The sequence below is a fragment of the Eublepharis macularius genome, chromosome 10 (assembly GCF_028583425.1).
Source record: "Eublepharis macularius isolate TG4126 chromosome 10, MPM_Emac_v1.0, whole genome shotgun sequence".
NCBI classification, from domain to species: domain Eukaryota; kingdom Metazoa; phylum Chordata; class Lepidosauria; order Squamata; family Eublepharidae; genus Eublepharis; species Eublepharis macularius.
In genome coordinates, this window is record NC_072799.1 from 76,744,448 (window position 1) to 76,763,582 (window position 19,135).

General features: G+C 38.9%; 1 protein-coding gene across 1 annotated transcript in view; it reads left to right on the top strand.

The window, feature by feature from the left end:
- STOX2 (storkhead box 2) overlaps positions 1-18,149 on the top strand; it is a 193,084-nt gene extending 174,935 nt beyond the window's left edge. Inside the window, exons 3-4 of the mRNA XM_054989945.1 lie at positions 967-3,232; positions 15,148-18,149. Of these exons, the coding sequence (XP_054845920.1) occupies positions 967-3,232; positions 15,148-15,343 (2,462 nt within the window). The 3' untranslated portion in view covers positions 15,344-18,149. The remainder of the gene's footprint in view (positions 1-966; positions 3,233-15,147) is intronic.
- Positions 18,150-19,135: the final 986 nt, after the last annotated feature.

A 19,135-nucleotide genomic window follows, 5' to 3' on the forward strand; every position in this document is an offset into this window, starting at 1 on the left:
AGGTGGCGCACCACCTCCTCCCGGGCTGTTTCAGTCCTGATCCTGGCCGTGATTAGTTCCTCTGGATAAAATGGCTGCTTTGGAGAGTAGAGTCTATGTAAGTATACCCCACTGTGCTCCCTCCCCTCCCCAGGTTCCACCAATCTCCAGGAATTTCCCAACCCAAAGATAATGAGGTTTATCAAGGAAATGTTAATCTAACCCCCCATAGAATCAGAGAACTATGCCCTTTGCAATTGTAGCTTTATGTTCTGGGAAAAAATCTTCAGCTAATTAGAACATAAATACTTTACCAGAACTGAAGAGGGGATGAGTACCCTGTAATGTTTTTAGATGTTTTTATTTTGGGGTCTGGCCTGGAGGCTATGAGCTTAACCTTTAAAGTTTACCAAAACAGCTTTTTAAAAATGAGAGTTTTCACACTTCACAATGTTTCCCCTTCTCTAGTTAATATTTTATAAACTTGAAGTGCAAGAGTAAGTGAAAAACAAACAGCCAAACTAGACATGATGGTTGGAGTTCCATAAAGAAATATCCTGTAGATTTTTCAAGGGTTAGTGGCACCAGGAGATGACAGCTGTATCATGGGGCAAGGAACTTAAACCATTTTCCCAATCCCCGTCAGATCCCTGATTGTCCTGTTTTCCGTGTGTGTGCAAGAGGGAATACAGACACTTGTTTGGTAACTATGTTTCCTTCATCACAGAAAAATAGGTGCTGCAGTTCACTGGGGCTGAGAAAAGGATGCATTGGGAAATGATCCTAGTCTACGTTCCTATCCCCAGTGGCTACTATTTACCTTCTCAATAAACCTGCGGGATATCCAATCACAAATCTCCCAACATTACTTCTTGTTTGACATTTTGTTTGCTCAATACACTCTGACTCTGAAACCTTGTTAAAGCCTGATATTTTAGGGAGGGGCGTAAAGTGAGAGTTCTGATTTTTCCATTTTTTTTTTTTTAGGTGTTCCAACTCCAAGTCCAGAAATCCTTCGTCATACCTTAAACATGCTTGTGCGAGAGAGGAAGATATACCCAACTCCCGATGGCTATTTCATTGTGACTCCACAGACTTATTTTATAACGCCATCCCTTATAAGAACTAATAGTAAATGGTACCATCTTGATGAGAGGATACCTGACAGGTCTCAGTGTACCTCTCCACAGCAAGGAACTATTACTCCTTCCACCTCAGGCTGCGTCAGAGACCGAACGTTACCCAAAAACCACTGCGATTCTTGCCATTGTTGCAGAGAAGACATGCACAGCATGCATGCCTCCACCCTACAGAGAAAATCAGCAAAAGACTGCAAGGACTCCTATTGCCCCCCTTCTCTGTGCCAGGTGCCACCCACTGAAAAAAGTAAAAGTACTGTAAATTTTTCATACAAAACTGAGACGCTTACAAAGCCTAAAGATGGAGAAAAGCAGTCTAAAAAATTTGGGCTAAAATTGTTTCGGCTAAGTTTCAAAAAGGACAAGACAAAGCAACTGGCCAATTTTTCTGCCCAGTTTCCTCCTGAGGAATGGCCTTTAAGGGATGAAGATACTCCTACCACTATACCTAGGGAGGTAGAGATGGAGATTATTAGGCGCATTAACCCAGATTTGACTGTGGAAAATGTTATGAGGCACACTGCACTAATGAAAAAACTTGAAGAAGAAAAAGCTCAACGAAGCAAGGCTGGATCTTCAGCTCACCATAGTGGGAGAAGTAAAAAAAGTAGAAGTCATAGGAAATCTCATGGAAAATCTCGGTCACACAGCAAAACTCGAGTGTCTAAAGGAGATCCTTCAGAGGGCTCCCATTTGGATGTACCAGGTGAAAGAGACTATGATTTTTATGATCCCCTCACTAGGTCCCCACGGGAAGGCTGCTTTATAATTGAACACAAAAGGGACAACTTTATCATGCACGCCAGTCCTAATGTTCTTGAGTCTCATTTTCCAATGACACCTGAATGGGATGTATCTGGTGAACTAGCCAAAAGAAGAACTGAGATGCCTTTTCCTGAACCATCGAGAGGAAGCTCCCATTCTAAGGTCCATCGAAGCCACAGCCATACGCAGGACCGACGATCAAGAAATGAGAGGTCTAATAAAGCCAAGGAGCGGTCTCGATCAATGGATAACTCAAAAGGACCTCTGGGTGCTGTCTCATTAGGTACACCTGAAGAGATAGCTGAAGCTTGCAGCCAAGATGACCAAACAACTAGCCAAACATACATTGATGATAGCACCTTAAGGCCTTCACAGTCACTTAGTCATCAAAGGGCTCTGATGTCATCCGCAAACTACAAAGAGATAGTTAAACCTGAAAAGACAGGTGGCAATGCAGATACTCCCTGTAGCTTGTTGGAACAAAGCAAGCCAGCAGAGAATTTACCAAGCTATAATGAGCTCAACACTTGTACAACAAAATCAGCCACTGATGATTATTTTCAGTGTAACACTTCTAGTGAGACTGTACTTACAGCTCCTTCACCTATGGGAAAGAATAAAGATGAGCACGACACAGTGACTTTGACAGATAGTATTAAAAAAGTGTCTCCTTCAGAAAGATCATCACAGCACATAGCCAGAGATCCTGGAGTACACAAAGAAGAGTCACCTAAAGGACCAACTAATAGCGGCGGGCTGACTGCCACTAGCCAACCCCCTGAAGTAATTGCAAATGGCCGATTGGTTCAACATCACAACACAGAATCTAGTAGCCTTGATAAGCGGAAAGAAATATTTAGCAAAGACACCCTCTTTAAGCCTCTCCACAGTACCCTGTCGGTTAACAGTTTCCATAAGTCCAGTGTGCCACTACTCAAACCTCATCAAAAGACACTGTCAGACACATTGCCAAGCAGATGTGACAAACTTGAGCAAGCGATGGTGACCTCTGTTACACAAGTCATTCCTGTTTCACAGAGACAACAAGAGCCAGCTGGGAACCAGGAGGCATCGTTTGATTATTACAACGTATCTGATGATGATGATTCTGATGAAGGGACAAATAAGAATGCCGAAGAGGAGAAGAACAGGGATGACGTGGGCACTATGCAGTGGCTTCTTGAGCGGGAAAAAGAAAGAGACCTGCAAAGGAAGTTTGAGAAAAATCTCACACTCCTTACTCCAAAGGAAACTGAAAACAGCAACAACCAGAGGGCCACACATTCAGCTAGGCTGGACAGCATGGATAGCAGCAGCATCACTGTTGACAGTGGGTTCAATTCTCCACGGTAGGACCGAACAATGCATTTATAAACATCTGTAATATTTTAACCTAAGATTAGCACTTCCTATTAATTAAGTATTGTGGAGCCGTATTATTACTTTTCAGCATTTTATGGCATTTCTTTTCCTGCAGCTTGGGGCAATCTTGATGTGTTTGGGTGGTTGATTACCTCTCCCTAAGTAGGCAGCAACCAGGCATTTATGGGCTGGTGGCACAGTTGGAGGTGATCCCCGTTACTGTACAGAATATGCAAGTTATTATATTGCTAAGTAAGCTGCCTTTGAGCCTATATGGACAGCCATACGTTCCTGGGATCCATGTGGTTGCCAGGTGATAAAGAGGATTTCACCACACAGATACAGATATGTGAAGATACGTTCTCTGGCTAGACTGTATATATCAGGCCTATGTTTTTGTGGAATTTCATAGATCTAAACACAGTCTTTTGCTAAACCTCTTTAATCATTATGCTTGCAAATATATACAAACTTTTTACTACTTTTTGCATGCTTGTAAAAGTCAGTATGGTACTTTTTATATGGTCACAGAAGTGATGAAGAAAGAATATGTCCAAAAAGCTCTTTTTCCTGCTTTGAACTCAATTAGGGACAAATCTTGAAGGGTTTTTTGGGGGGTTGTTGTTCATATTTTGTTTGCTACTGTAGGGAGAGGGGTAAGAGGCTATATGGGTGGAAATTGTCCATAGGTGGGCATTTTTTGTTAAGAGGCAGATGAGTGCAGCAAAGGAGTTCCCTGTTGTTCATCAGCACAAAGGAAATAGATTCATACTTATAAATAAATAAAATAATATATTAGGCAGAACTATTTCAGCTTTTATATGTTAAACTTAAGAAGAAAAATATCTTACAATTTTCACAGTGAGAGCATGAGAGCAATGGCCTGCTTTCATGGGTTACAGTCAGCACTACAAGCATATCAAATTTGGGGGACTGGGGGTGGAAAGACAGAGAAACAAAGATCCAAGATGTCTGCCTTCTGAACTTAGCCAGTCCATTACTAAAATTCAGGTCCTCGACTTGCTTGAACTAGGAATAATTCCAGAAAATGCAGGTAACTGCAGGTAACATTAGAAAACATCCAAAAGTTCAACTAAAATGTCAGCAGACCAGGGGTCATTTCGTAGAAAAAGAGCTGGAGGAACTCATTAGCACAGCTCATTAGCATATGCCACGCCTCTTGCCATCACCGGAAGTGTGTCATTAATATAACTGATTTACATACGCCACACCCCCTGACATCACCTATTCTGGCTGTTTTGGACCCAATCCTGGCCATTCAGGGCCAAAATTGGGCCCAAAATGGCAAAAGGGGGCTGAAAATGGCTAAAAAGGGGCCCAAAATGGTCAGGATCGGGCCACTGCTGAATGGGAGAGTGATCCAGCACCCATCAGAGGCCCGATCCAGGCCGTTTCGGCCCCAATCCAGGCCATAACGGGCCCAAAATGGCCGAGAGTCAGGTGGGCGGGGCCTCCTGACATGTGACTTCTTTGGGGAACTGCCGGAACTGTGTTCCAGCATGTTCCCCCTCGAAATGAGCCTTGCAGCAGTCTATTGAGCAGACTTTCAAATGTTTCAGCATACTACCTTGTACAAAAAAAAATGCATTTCTTGATGACACCCAGTCTGTAAACTAGAGGCATTAAAACTTCTAAAACAGACTAAGAATTTAACATAGTGGGATTTGCTTCTGAATAAACATGCATAGAAACATGCTGTCAGTAGGACATACATGCAAGTAAACGTGTGTAGGAAAAGGCAGATGTAGCATGATACCCAAATGGAAAGGCATTGAAATAATGAGATAGCTTTTGAATTTTAGAAAGTTCTTTCTCAAGTTGGGTGTTAAACCAAAAATTGGATAGACTGAAAAAAATATGTTGTTGGTAAAGGATATGAAATGTGACTTTTGAAGTCAAATATACCTTGATAACAGATATTCGCATCTTCTCCCACGTCTTCCCCTGTCCCTAACTTTTTGTTCAATATCCACCCTGAGAAAGAGATTTATGGAACTTAAAAGGTAGCTTACTATTTTGTGACTTTCAGCTGGTCCTCATAAATTGGCTAAGAAGAGTCAAAATTATCAGCATTTGAACAGTAACTGCAACCTCTTACCTGGTTGGTCACAATTATGTTTGATTCCAGAATTTTACATTTTTTGCCTCTGCTTAGCTCTTTCATATGTAAAACCAGGCTTTACTCAACATTTTAACCTTCTGAGGAATTCAGTTCAAGTTTAAAAGATTTTCAGTTAGTATTAGAATAGGCAGCAGAGAAGAGAACTCAGGGAAGAGCCACCTGGGTGCTTAACATGTGTTTCATGAATCCTCTGTCTCTCTGGCCCACCTACCTGGAATTAAAAAATGCTTAAAAGATGAAGCTGCCTGCAAACCTTGGAGCATTGATTGTAAATAGTTTCTGGGATTTGTGTTGTCATTGTGGGATTTGGATCATTGCACAGAAGTAAGAGAGTTATCCCATTTCTGATACAATCTTTTCAGCTTTTTAAGATTGTTTCTTCATGCGTGGTATAGAAGATGTTTGACAAGGAAACTGCAGGAAGGGGTGAGGTGCTCTTGGCTGGAGGTGGTGGTGGACTTAGAGCCAAGCTACAAGTGACGCCTGACACAGGTTGGACACTTGTCAGCTTCCCTCAAGGTTTGATGAGAAATGTAGGTGTCCAGGTCTTGCAGCTTTGCTCTCCATTTAATTGAAGTTTACAGAGCGGCAGTCTATGGGAGGGAAAACATGTGGTCAGGAGGGGAGTGCAGGTGTCGGGCTCTTGGCTCCCCCCTTCCCCTCTGCTGTGTGTGTAAACTTCAATTAAATGGATACCCAAGCTGTAAAACCAGGATGCCTACATTTCCCATCAAAACTTGTGGTAAGCTGATAAGTGTCCAACCTGTGTCAGGCATCACTTGTAGCTTGGCTCTTAGTAGCCTGCCTCCTGGGTTGAGTTGTAAAGCCCCTATTCCTAGAATGGTAAACAAGGTAGTACAAGTTAAAGGGAAGAACCAGTGTCCAAATAAACCTCCATCAAGATCCTTGTTCAGCTGTAGTAGTTGATTCACATTAGTGAACCCTGTCCAGTGACTAATACAGTAATATCTCCACTGCATACATTCAGGAAGAAGTATGCCAGGCACATTCGATCTGACTTACGGCTCAAAAGGCATGTGATACTTCCACCCTCATCAATCTGGAGTTGAGAGGTCTCTGCAGAATAATAATAATAATAATAGTAGTAGCAGTGTGCTTATATACCTACCTTCTGGACAAATTAGTGCCACGCTCAGTGGTGAACAAAGTCAGTGTTATTATTATTCCCCACAATACAGCTGGGGAGCTGAGGATGAGAGGAGTGGTTTACCAAGGCCATCTGCAAAGTTCATGGCAGTAGTGGGAGTCGAACTAGCAGAGTGCTGATTCGCAGCCCTGCTGCTTAACCACTGTGCTATAGCTATGATGACATTTTAGGAGCTAACATTTTGTGGCAGAGCAATTGAGCTCAAGGGAAAGGGTGGGAGGAGATTGCCCTAAGCTGATGAACATTGCAACTTCAGGAGAGAAATAAATGCCCTAAAATGTGGACTTGGAGACGGTAAGAGAGATTATAGGATGCATTTTTTTAAAACTGCTGTTCTTAATATAAGCATGGATGATGTCTAACTGTAGAAGAAGCACATTGAAATGAATCTTAGTTATTTTTAAGGTTAATTGGAGAATGAAGGAGAGTAATGGAGTTTAGAAGCAAACATAATTGTCTTGCGGACTTGTACAGACAAATAGCAATTAGGTAGCATATAGGGTAAATAGAAAAGCCACCTAACATCACTCGCTCTAATTGTGACTGCTACTGATGACTACATTCACACAACCATAGATACACAGGACACAAAGCACAAAAGCCATGGTAGCATCATTACCTAAAATACACCCCCTCTAAATTCATTCTCTGGTCGTGGTGACCAGTAAGATTATGGAATCGATGTTCACATTGCAAGCATGTTCTATTTTGGACGTTGTTTGAAAAGCCTTTTCAAATATACCCTGAATTATTCTATATGTAGCGAGGAAAGGGATAGATGTACTTGAAGTGCTCTAAGGAGCCTGTGGCGCAAAAGTAATTCTTGTAATTACGTTCAGTTACGCAGGCCCACGGCCGATGGAGAACAGCCCTGTTCTTGAGTGCACCAGTCTGGCGTGCAAAAGGTGCTATCTATCCCCAGCAATATGGATATATTGTTTACCTCACTTGAATGACAAATGACAACTTCATTATTCTGACAGTTGTTCGATATCAGAATTCCTGAATACTGAGGATTTACAGTGTAATCCTAAAAAAAGCGATGTCTGTCTAAACATGTGGTCTTAGACTGGAGTAACCCTGTTTAGGATTGCACTGTTAAAGCACTAACGGTAATTAGTATTAATACTCAGTGTTAAAGAATTATATATAAATCAAAAGATCAAATTAAACAAGGTAACCTGAGTTCTGTACCCAAAAGGCTGAATTCTGCAACCAGGATTTATGATGAATTTGTTAGTTAGGTGTTATGGAAAGTAATGGCACAGGGGGGGGTTAAACGACCTCTTCAGCCAAATAGAATTTTTCTGTCAATACAACCTTGCTAGTAAAAAAGGGAAAGCTTCATTTCAGCTCAACACTATGAAATGATCAACTGTTATATTAAGAACACAATGCTGAATCAAACTTGTAAATTCATAACCATAGTTTTCTGCTTAAGATATAATCTCTCTCTCTCTCTCTCTCTCTCTCTCTCTCTCTCTCTCTCTCACACACACACACACACACACACACACACACACACACACACACACACACACACACACACACACGGTTCTTGCGAGACTTTTCTGTATATACAGAATATACAGAAAAGGGCGTATTATAAACAACAACAGTCTGGAAAATGTTTAGGTAGTCAATATTTCCTAGGGGTGGGGTGGGGAGATCATACCTTTAAAGTGTTATGGTATCACTTTAACTTTTTAAAAAAATAACTAGAGGAAGTGGGGAGTGAGCCCTTACAGCACAGCAAGCTGATCTATTTACCCTTCAAGAATTCATAAACAGTGAAATGGTACAGATTTGCTAAAATAAAATAGGATTATTTTTTTCAGGTTTTAGGAAGGCAAGCAACTTCATTAATTGAATAGGGTTAGGCAAACATTGCTTATCTGCTTGTTATACAGTTTCATTTAGATTGGGTTAAGGGGTCCTATATGCCGCAGAACAAAGTGCCCCAACCTACTCTCCATTGTTTTCTACTTTCCATTGCTTTCTCTTTCATTATAATTTTTCTTTATTTAAACTATAAACAATAACATAAAAACTATAGACAACAAACATAAAGGATAAAAACATTCTAAAAAGAAGACACGCTAACAATACATAGACATGTGGAAAAAAGAAAAGAAAAAGAAACCCTTAAACTAAACTACAGATTGAGTTCCAATTTTCTCTGCCACAAATATAGATCATTTTCAGAATCTCACTTATTCTAAGTTAAACATAAACACCCTCTTTTTTCTATTGTTCGTGGTTCTTAATTCATAAATCGAGCTGTCATCAAATCCTTATTATCCATTTCATGTAAAAAGTCTATAAACAGTTTCCATTCAGTCAAAAGTGTAACTAATATCTTTTCCCTAATCAGTGAAGTAAGTTTTGCCATTGACGCAAACTCCCCACCGTTCCTCCACTGTAGGAAATGTTGGAGTTTTCCACTTTTGTGCATAGAGTACTCTTGCCGCCATAATCAAATATAAAAACAAAGTTCCAAAGCTTCTTTCCAACTGGCTGTCCATTATTCCCAACAAAAAAGTCTCTGGTTTCAACTGGATTTTAATCTTCAAAATCTTCTGAATCAATAATTGTAACCAGAAACTCTTCGCTTTCTAACATGTCCACCACATATGAAAAAATGTCCCTTCTTCTTCAGCACATTTCCAACATACATTTGAAGCACCCTTATACATTCAACCCAATTTTTCAGGAGTCATATACCAACGATACATCATCTTATAAAAATGTTCTTTGATACCAGAGCTTAATGTAAATTTCAACCCCCTTGTCCAAATATTTTCCCATTGCTCCATTAATATGTCATGTCCACAGTTTTGTGCCCATTTAATTATACATTCTTTTACTTGCTCTTCTTCCGTCTCAAACCTCAACAAAAGTTTATACATTTTAGAAATAACATGTTCATCATTTGTACAGAGGGCAATTTCAAATTCAGTTTTAGATTGCTTAAAATCATAGTGACTGTCTTGTCTAATTTAAATCTCTCCAATATTTGCATATAGGGAAACTACTGGCAATCTTGCCCTTCTGCTGCTAAGTCCTCTCTTGATTTAATTTTAACTTGACCTTGAGAAAATTCCAATAAATCATGATAAGTTGACCATTTAGGTGGGCTCACCATTTCCCTTCTAAAACAAGCTTCTTTTGATGACAACCAGAGAGGTATTTTCGAGCACAACCTAGGTTTGTATTTATTCCATACTCTCAAAATGGCACACCTTACATAATGATTATTAAACTCTGCATTGGCCTTAACTTTATCATACCATAGATAGCCATGCCACCCAAATTTTAAGTCATGCCCTTCAAGGTCCAGTAGTCTTCTATTTTTTAACATTATCCATTCCTTCATCCAAACCAAACAGTTGGCCGCAAAATATACTCTCAAATCTGGTAGACACAAACCTTCTCTTTTCTTTCTATCCTGTAGAACCTTAAGTTTAATCCTTGTTTTTTTCCTTGCCATATAAATCTTGATATATCCTTCTGCCATTGCTTAAATGGTGCCTCAGTTGTCAATACTGGAATTGTCTGAAATAGGAATAACATTCTAGGTAAAACATTCATTTTAATTGTAGCTATTCTTCCCAACAATGATAATTAAATCTTATCCCATCTTAACATATCCCTTTTAATTTCATTCCAAGTCTTGATATAATTATTTTGGAATAACATACAATTCGTATTTGACAGAGTAATACCCAAGTATTTTACCTTTTTCTCAATTTTAAACTGTTTTGCTCTCCAGTTTCATTTGTTCCTGTATTTTCATATTTTTAGTTAACACTTTGGTCTTCTGTTTATTAACCTTAAAACCTGCCACTACACCAAATTTTTTCAGTCTTGTCATTAAGGGTTTAATTCCCTTTAAAGGGTCCTCCAAAACCAACACCAAATCATCCGCAAAGGCTCTTAACTTATAGTTCTCCTGTTTCACCTTAAAACCTTGAATTCTTTCATCTTGCCTTATGCCCCTGTTCAGAACTTCAAGTACCAGTATAAATAACAAGGATGACAATGGGCAACCTTGTCTTGTACCTCTTTGTATTCCACTAGGTTTGGTTAATTCTCCATTAGTGACTATCTGTACTGTCTGAGATGTATAAATCGACTTAGTCTATTTTATAAAATTGTCTCTAAAATCCGGATCTTCCGAGATCTTAAACAAAAATTTCCAATTTAAATTATCAAAGGCCTTCTCGGCATCTAGGAAGATCAAAGCGGCTTATCTTTCATTGTATTTTTCCAAGTACTCCAAAATATCCAATACTATTCTTACATTGTCCTTCAGCTGCCTCTTAGGTAAAAATCCACTTTGGTCTTCATGAATAATGTCCTGTAGGATACTTTTAAGTCTTCCCACCAAAATCATGGCAAACAGCTTATAGTCATTGTTTAATGATGATATTGGCTGGTAATGTCTTGTCAATGTCTGGTCTTGACGTTCTTTTTGTATAAGTGTTATGTTGGCTTCCTTCCACTTCTCCAGCATTTTACCTCCCTCTAAGATAGAGTTCGTTGTCTTTTGTAAAGGCTGGAGGAGTTCATCCTAAAAACACTTAAAATAACTACTTGGGAGTCCATCTGGTCCAGGCGCTTTTCCCAACATACTCTTTTTTATAGCGTCTCCCACTTCTCTTACTGTTATAGGTCCATTCATAATTTGTCTTTGTTGTTCTGTGATCTTAGGTAATTTCTGCTTATTAATATATTCATCTATTTTTTCCACTGACACATAACAACTCTTATAGAGATTTGCATAATATTAATAGAATGCCTTTTGTATTTCTGAAGTATCTGTTAATACCTTGTCTGCCTCTTGTATTTTCAATATCATTTTCTTTTCTTTCTCCTTTATTAACATCAATAGTTGTTGTAATATCTTAATATGTTGCAGTATGTTTGTATTTCCAGGAGCTCTCTTTAGTTCTTCCTCTTTGCTCTTTATCTCCTCCAAAATACATTGCTTTTTCTCTTGATTCTTTTTCTTCAGTTGAGCATTATGTTGGATGAAATAACCTCTAATAATAGCCTTACTTGCATCCCAGATCATTCTCATGTCTGTGCCTTTATTTAGATTTAATTCAAAAAAATCTTTTAGTTTATTTTTGCAGTCTTTAAGAATCCCTTCATTTTGTAACACAGCTTCATTTAATCTCCATCTAAAGGTACCCCATTTCCCCCTATAAGTCATAGATACAGGATTATGATCTGAGAAGGTCTTGGGTAGGACCTCTATTTTAACCACCCTAGTGGCAATGTCCCTTGATGTCAAAATCATATATATTCTATCTATGACTTTCTGAAAAAAAGGTATACTCTCTTGCATTGCCATTTTTCTGTCTCCACAAATCAATCAAACCCAAGTTGTCCATTAAATCAAAGAAAGTTTTGGGCAATTTACCCTGAAATATCTTAATATGTTTATCAGAACTACTATCTATCTTTGGGTCAATCACTCCTTTCCAATCCCCCATCAAGCAATAATTTTCATATACTAAATCTTTTAAACATTCCCTATTTTTTTTTAAAAAAATCCAGTTTTATTCTCATTTGGAACATATTGTCCCACCACCAACATTTTTGACCCCTGTACGTCAATTTCTACTGCCACATATCTTCCATGCTCATCACTCAATAACAATTTAGGCTTTGTGTGATTTAATATACAAAGCAATTCCATTCTTCTTTTTTGTAAGTGCTGCTATAAATTCTTCACCCAGAACTTTATAAGTCAGAAATTGTATATCTTTTTTCCTAATACGGGTTTCTTGCAAACCATATCATGTTTTAGGTTCTTCAAATATTGAAATATTTTCTTCCTTTTGGGGGCTGAATTTGCCCCATTAATGTTTTATGTTAAACTTTTATAATCCATCATACCATCAGATTTTTAAAGTTAATAAAATGGGAGAAAAAAATCAGAGGACTATATATGGGAAGATAGAAAAAACAATTAAATATGAACCCCCCACTTCCTCCTCCTTGCTCTGGTCCAATTGTTGCCCTGTTTATACTTCTGTTAAACTTTTTGTCAAAATGTCATCCAAATTAATGTGCTTTTCCAGACAGTCTCTGGCTTTATGTACCAAGTTCAGCCTAAATCTTTGTCCATGAAATGTAAAGATCACAACCTCTGGGGTATCCCATCGAAAAGCAATTTTCTTCTGTTTTAGTTTTTCCACCAGGAAGCTATAATCCTTGGGTGTATGCAAAAATTGTGTGGGAATTTCTTTCAAAACAACAATCTGGGCACCACCAATTGTTAATTTTGTGATATAATGCTGTTGTAAAATTTGCTCCTTCACCCTTCTTACAAAATAAACCAGTACATCCCTTGGAACCTTCCTCATTTTGGCATAGAGTTAATTCTATACACTCGGTCAATTTCCATTTGCGTTGCTTCCTGATCCCAATCCAAAAACTACGCCAAGGCCACAGTCATTTTATCCATAATGTCCTCACCATCTTCTTCTGGAATGGATCCGAACCTCAAAACGAATTCTTTTTCTTGCATTTCTAACAGTGCAAGGTTGTCCAGTTGTTTTTCCATCTGTATATCTTGAGAGTCTACTTTCTTTTCTATTATCCCAACCTTCTCATTGATTTGATTCACTTCTGCAGACACTTGTTTCATAGATTGGTCCAATTTTTGAACGTGCTCTGTCATTTGATCTCTCAAAGCAACAATCCTTTAATCTATTCGTTTCTCAAGAGAGTCCATTACCACCCACCCACCCCAGATTCTTCCCCAACTCATCCATCTTATCAGCCATTTGATGGAAATATTTCTGAAACTGTTCCATTTCTGGAAAATCTATAGACCCACACCGAGTCTTTTTTTGTAGTCATCATTGTAAAAATTGTAAATATTCTGTAATTGTCAGCAGGTGGCAGTAAGCGTCTAGGATTCTCAAACCAGAAAGATTCTCTATTCAGGATTTCCCCCCCTTTCCTTTCACTATGGCAACCCTATCTCTTTCACTCTTCATTTAGACCTGTTAGCCCTGTTTCCATAGCACCCAAAGAAAACATCAGCAAGGTCCAAGCAATTCTTACCTTCGTTACTCAAAATAATAAGTTTCCCAGCTTCACTTTTTCTTTTAATGAGCAATACGTTTAATACCAAGCATATTTTTCCTCTAAAAATGTCCAAATCCACAATAATAAATCTTGAAAAAGAGTTCAGTATTTAAACTTTTTACTTTCCAGATCTATAAATCTTCCACAAAGTTGGAAAAAGAGAGATTTATTCAAGCGTCTTTTATAGTCTTCTGGAAAAAGGCTCTCTCCCCAAAGGATATTATCACATTACTTTGGAGAAAATCTCTCTTTGCTGTTAATTAGTCTCTTCTAACATCAAGAAACGAGGAGCGGAAAGCTTTAGTGTCTGTTAATGGGCTCCTCCAGCACAGCTCTGAGTAGAGGTAACTGTCCCCGATTCCAATGGCTAAGGTAGGGACTTGACTGCCAAAAGCTCTGTCTCAGCAATAAAGCCCCCCCCCCCCCAGAAGCAATCTTTGGAATGCAGATGGGATAAACTCCAGATCTGACCTTTTATTCCAGGCAGATAGCCGGGTGGAAATCTCTCCCACTACGGCAAATTAGCTGTGCTGTCTCTCAGCTCTCACTGGGCATCCGCCTTCCTTGACCTCCTCACCAGAACTTCTACTTTCCGTTGCTTTCTCCAGAGCAAAGAAGCCTTAGCCAAACAATCAAGAACAACCACTGACCCAAAGCTTCCAATTGCAGAAAGAAGCAACAAAGCCCAACAGAATCAAGAGAATCCCAGCAGACCCAGGCTTTCAGCAGGCAGTAGAAGTAAGGAACAAACAGACCAGAACAGCCAAAACGCGTGCACTCCAAAATCTCACCTTGAAGTTGCCTGCAGCCAGGCCAGCATTTCTGTGGGGTAGGAGAGAATCACCATGATTGGACATACACTTCAGCCCTCTCTAACATGCAGTGCCATTCTCCTGTGAGAGTGCCCCCCCCCCCACTTTCTGTTTTTACTGGGAAACTTCCAAAACAAGAGAAACAAGCTGCTGTGGCCTTAATAATGCCAACCATGGTCATTTCTGAATATTTTGGAGAATAATCAGGATCAGACTACCAGTATATCCGAGAATCTCAGATATAGATCCAGATTCCCAAATATACCTGGGAAATACCGATACACACACACACACACACACACACACACACACACACACACACAGAGATTTTAAAACTGGAAATACCAAAGCGTACATTCCAGCTCCTTATCCTTTGCAAGCCTATCTTTGCAGCCCCAATGCTTAGAAATTTGCTTTTTTATTTAAAAAAATAAAGGATCTGTTTTGGTTCCCAGCATGCTGAATTTTTTAGCCAGTGCCAGCTTTCAGCATAGGGGTGGAATTGCACACACAGGCCTGGATATATTGTTAGTCAATGCTGAGGTTGTTCTATTGCAATAACACTGTGTAAAAATGTCAGAATTCCTTTCTGTAACTTTCTATGTTTTTTACCTCCTGGCGAGGCAGATGGATATATATGTATGTTATATGTGTATTTTCCCCCCTCTTTAGTACTCGTGAGAGCTTAGCTTCCAACACTTCGAGTATTGTTGAAAGCAACCGACGTCAGAACCCAGCTCTCAGTCCTGCGCATGGTGGTGCAGGTCCAGTGTTCAGCTACCGAGCCACTGCTGACCCACCTACGAGCGAAGCTGAAAAACTGCAGAAACCTGCTAATTGCCTGCAAGCTTCTGTTACAAGTGTTTGATAGTGCTTCTGCCTCAGATCGTCTGTCTCATCCTATACAGTAAAGTTTACGGCACTGGGACTAATGTTTACGTTTTTGGGAGGGGGAAAAAAACCAGGCATCTCAACTGCACAGTTTTTTGTGTGTCTACTTAAACTGTGCTGCTAAGTAGGCTAGGGGCAACAAAGAAATCTTTCTTTCAAGGTATTGCTTTTCACATTTGCGGCTCTGTAGCAGCAGAATAGCAGTAGGGATAATATGTACACTTTTGCTTCACTTAATTGTAACTGAGCACATATATGAAAGTCTAGACACTGTAAGTGTAATCTGCATTTTCAATGTCATGCAGTTGCCAACTTCATTTAAAAAATGCCACAGATATGTGATGCCCTCCTGCCACTGGTTAAGCTCTTCACTGCAGAGTTGATGCTTTTCCTGTATAACAGAGCCTTCATTGAAAGTAAACAGCTAAGAGTCACCTTGAGGGGAAAACAATGCCAAACGAAACTTAGGGATAGACCTCAGCCACTACCTGTGAATTATTTATACATCTGTCATTTTCACTGTGAGTTTTCATGACATGATCTTGCAAGAATCCATAGCCAATGTAAGTCAAAAGGTCATGTTTTAAAGATGTGGGACGAAGTGAGAGATAATGGAGATGCTGTTTATTTTTGCTTTGTTTGATTTCTTTAAAAATATATAATAGGCTTGCCTAAAATGTATTTCTTAATTTCCCCTAGCTGCAAGCAGGGATACAAGACTCTGAATTTAAGGTGAGGAAGGAGAAACCTAACTTTGATTGGAGTGTGTCACTAAGTGATAGAAGAGATAACAAAGAAAGGTAGTTTTTTAAATATACATACATACATATATATATATATATATAAATTGAGAGATATATATATAGGGCTTTTTTCTGGGAAAAGAGGTGGTGGAACTCACCTCGGAGAAAATGGTCATATGGCTGGTGGCCAATCTCAACTCCCCTCTGTCTGGAGATCAGGGGGCGGGGCCACCAGCCATGTGACCATTTTCAAGAGGTTCCGGAATTCCGTTCCACCGCATTCCCACTGAAAAAAAAGCCCCTGTATATATATATATAAATCAAGTTAGGTGTTCACTATGCCACACCAGTTGGTACTCCAAATTACTATTGAAATAATTTGTTTGAACGAAGAAAAAGAAAGCTCTTTGTGATACAAATGATGAGTAAATAGCCTGAAGAGTTGATTTCTTTCTATGGAAGGACATATTTCTATTTTATGTAACTTTTAGAGTGCCTAAATTAGGCTGTTGAAACTAGCATACACTGTAGACGTTATCAGAGAACAGAGTTAGAGACTAATAAACTTCAGGCCTTTTATTGAATTACATTTCTTTGTGAGTTAACGTTGTATGGAAATACTTAGTTTTAAAAAGTTATACAAGTTGAAATTAAACATGTTCAGAAGGATCACTGGTAAAGAGATTACTGTTCTAGTCTGAAAGAATGAGAGATGATAAAAACAAATTTCATTGATGTACTCAAAAGCTTGCTAAGTTTTTCATCAACAAAGGTTAGTTCAATAAAAGACATCGCTTTACCTCTTTTTTTTTGTGTGTCTCACAAAGTTGATAGCAGAAGTTTTGTATCTACATATTTGCTATATCTGTGCCCTGAACTGCTAATCCAAAGTAATTTTAAAAACCTATTTCTGTTAATTTTAGAGGGTTCCACAATTTCAAGAGTAAACTTTACAAGTATCAAGGGCCAAATATCGCTCACCGTTGTTTATGCGATCTCATACTCCGGAAAATGATTTTCATATCATCATAATGATAGTACTAATAGAAGAAGAAAAATAGTAGTTCAGAAGCAATGTAAAATGCTGAATGTGCATTGATATATACACTTTCTGTCTTTTGGTCATACCCAGGTGCTATAACCAAGTGTACCAGTAAAGACAGCATTTTCATCCAGTAATGAAAGCAAGCTCAAGCTTCTCTTGTGTTCTCTGTTGTCTTCTGAAGGTGCACTCTTATTCTTAAACATCTTTCAGGTAGCTTCTGACATAGCTTTATAAAACTGGACACAGTTGGTTTTAGTTTACAGTGGAATAGGTCATGCCATTGCCAATCAAGGAGTTCTCGTATGTGTTCCTGGAGACCTATACAAGTTTTCTCTTTTTGATGGTGGGAAGTGCTTGGTACAAGTTGTGCACACTGAGCATTTGGAATCCTGTGGAGCTTTTGAGTTGCACCACTTATACCTACAACAAACAGTCAAATCAGGTCTAGGAAGATTCTTTATTGTCATGTAAAAATTCTCTTTGCTACAAGCAGTAAAGATAGCTCAGTGCATGGAGTCAAGGTTATTCTGCTGCTTGGTTGGTTCATCACTTGGCTTCCTGCCTTATAAATACCTTCGAAGCTGTGTTGTAATAACCCAGGAATGCATTGCCTGACAAATTTTATTGCTTACATATGTAACTCTGGGAATATTTAAACCAGGCAGACTCCAGAGTCATTAGTGTGTTTAAGGGGGAATTGCTTATAACACCATACGGCAGCTAATTATGATTTTTTTTTTGTTTTGAGATGTGCTCTGATATTTATAGTATGTATCAGTTCACTAAATAAAATGGCTAATGTGGTATCTTAATTTATAGCTGAAAGCAAAACAAAAAATGGTAAAATACAGTATTAAAATGTGAATAGGGAAGATTCTAGCACGTGAGAAACATTCTTCCTTTAGTTCTTTAAATTAAAATTATTGAAACTGAGAATGGAGAAATTATAAAGATGATACCAGGGCTTTTTTTCTGGGAAAAGAGGTGGTGGAACTCAGTGGGTTGCCCTCGGAGAAAATGGTCACATGGCTGGTGGCCCCGCCCCCTGATCTCCAGACAGAGGGGAGTTGAGATTGCCCTCCGTGCCGCTCAGCGGTGCGGAGGGCAATCTAAACTCCCCTCTGTCTGGAGATCAGGGGGCGGGGCCACCAGCCATGTGACCATTTTCAAGAGGTTCCAGAACTCCGTTCCACTGCATTCCTGCTGAAAAAAAAGCCCTGGATGATACCATTCTGATGTGAAAAATACATTCTCCCTGGGTGATCTTTGAAGGTTCCCAAAGACAGGCTCTAAAGGGTCCTGTTATTGTTGGCATGGCTTTTGGCCAGTAATATGTTTATGGCATTTTATTAGCATTAATGTGACTCTGAAAACTTGTAATTATAAACAGAAATTACAAAAAGAAATATTCTTATTGTGCATTTTTTTAAATATAAGGAAAATCCCTCTTGAGAATATCAAACTTTATACCCACAAGAGTGGAGCTTGAGTGTTTTTACCACCCCGTGATAAAATCATGACGACCTTCGTCTTGCATGGTTGAATATCTATCCTCTTCCTTCCAGTGTATCAGCTGAAAGGTTTACAAAACCAGAATGCGTTGAATCTCTATTTTGTGTTCAACTTTAAAGGGTCAACACAAATCTGTCGGCATTTTGCACACTTTATATGTATTATTATAATACAACATGTTACTTTTATGGTAAAAAAAAATTTTTTTTTACACATATAACTACCTCCATCGATTTGATGAAATGCAGCAACGTGTTTTTAAAAAGGGTATTGTTAAGAGCAACTCGGAAAACTTTATGAAGAAAAGGCCACAACGTTCTCATGTGTCGGTGCTTGCATATGAAGTCATTTTTCATTGCCATGATTTCCTGATACTGTATTCAATTGGCTTTTTGGCTTTAGTAATATTGAAATTTAACAGAAGGGTCATGGAATCTCTTTGAAGAACAAAAGAGGGTAGGATCAAAAT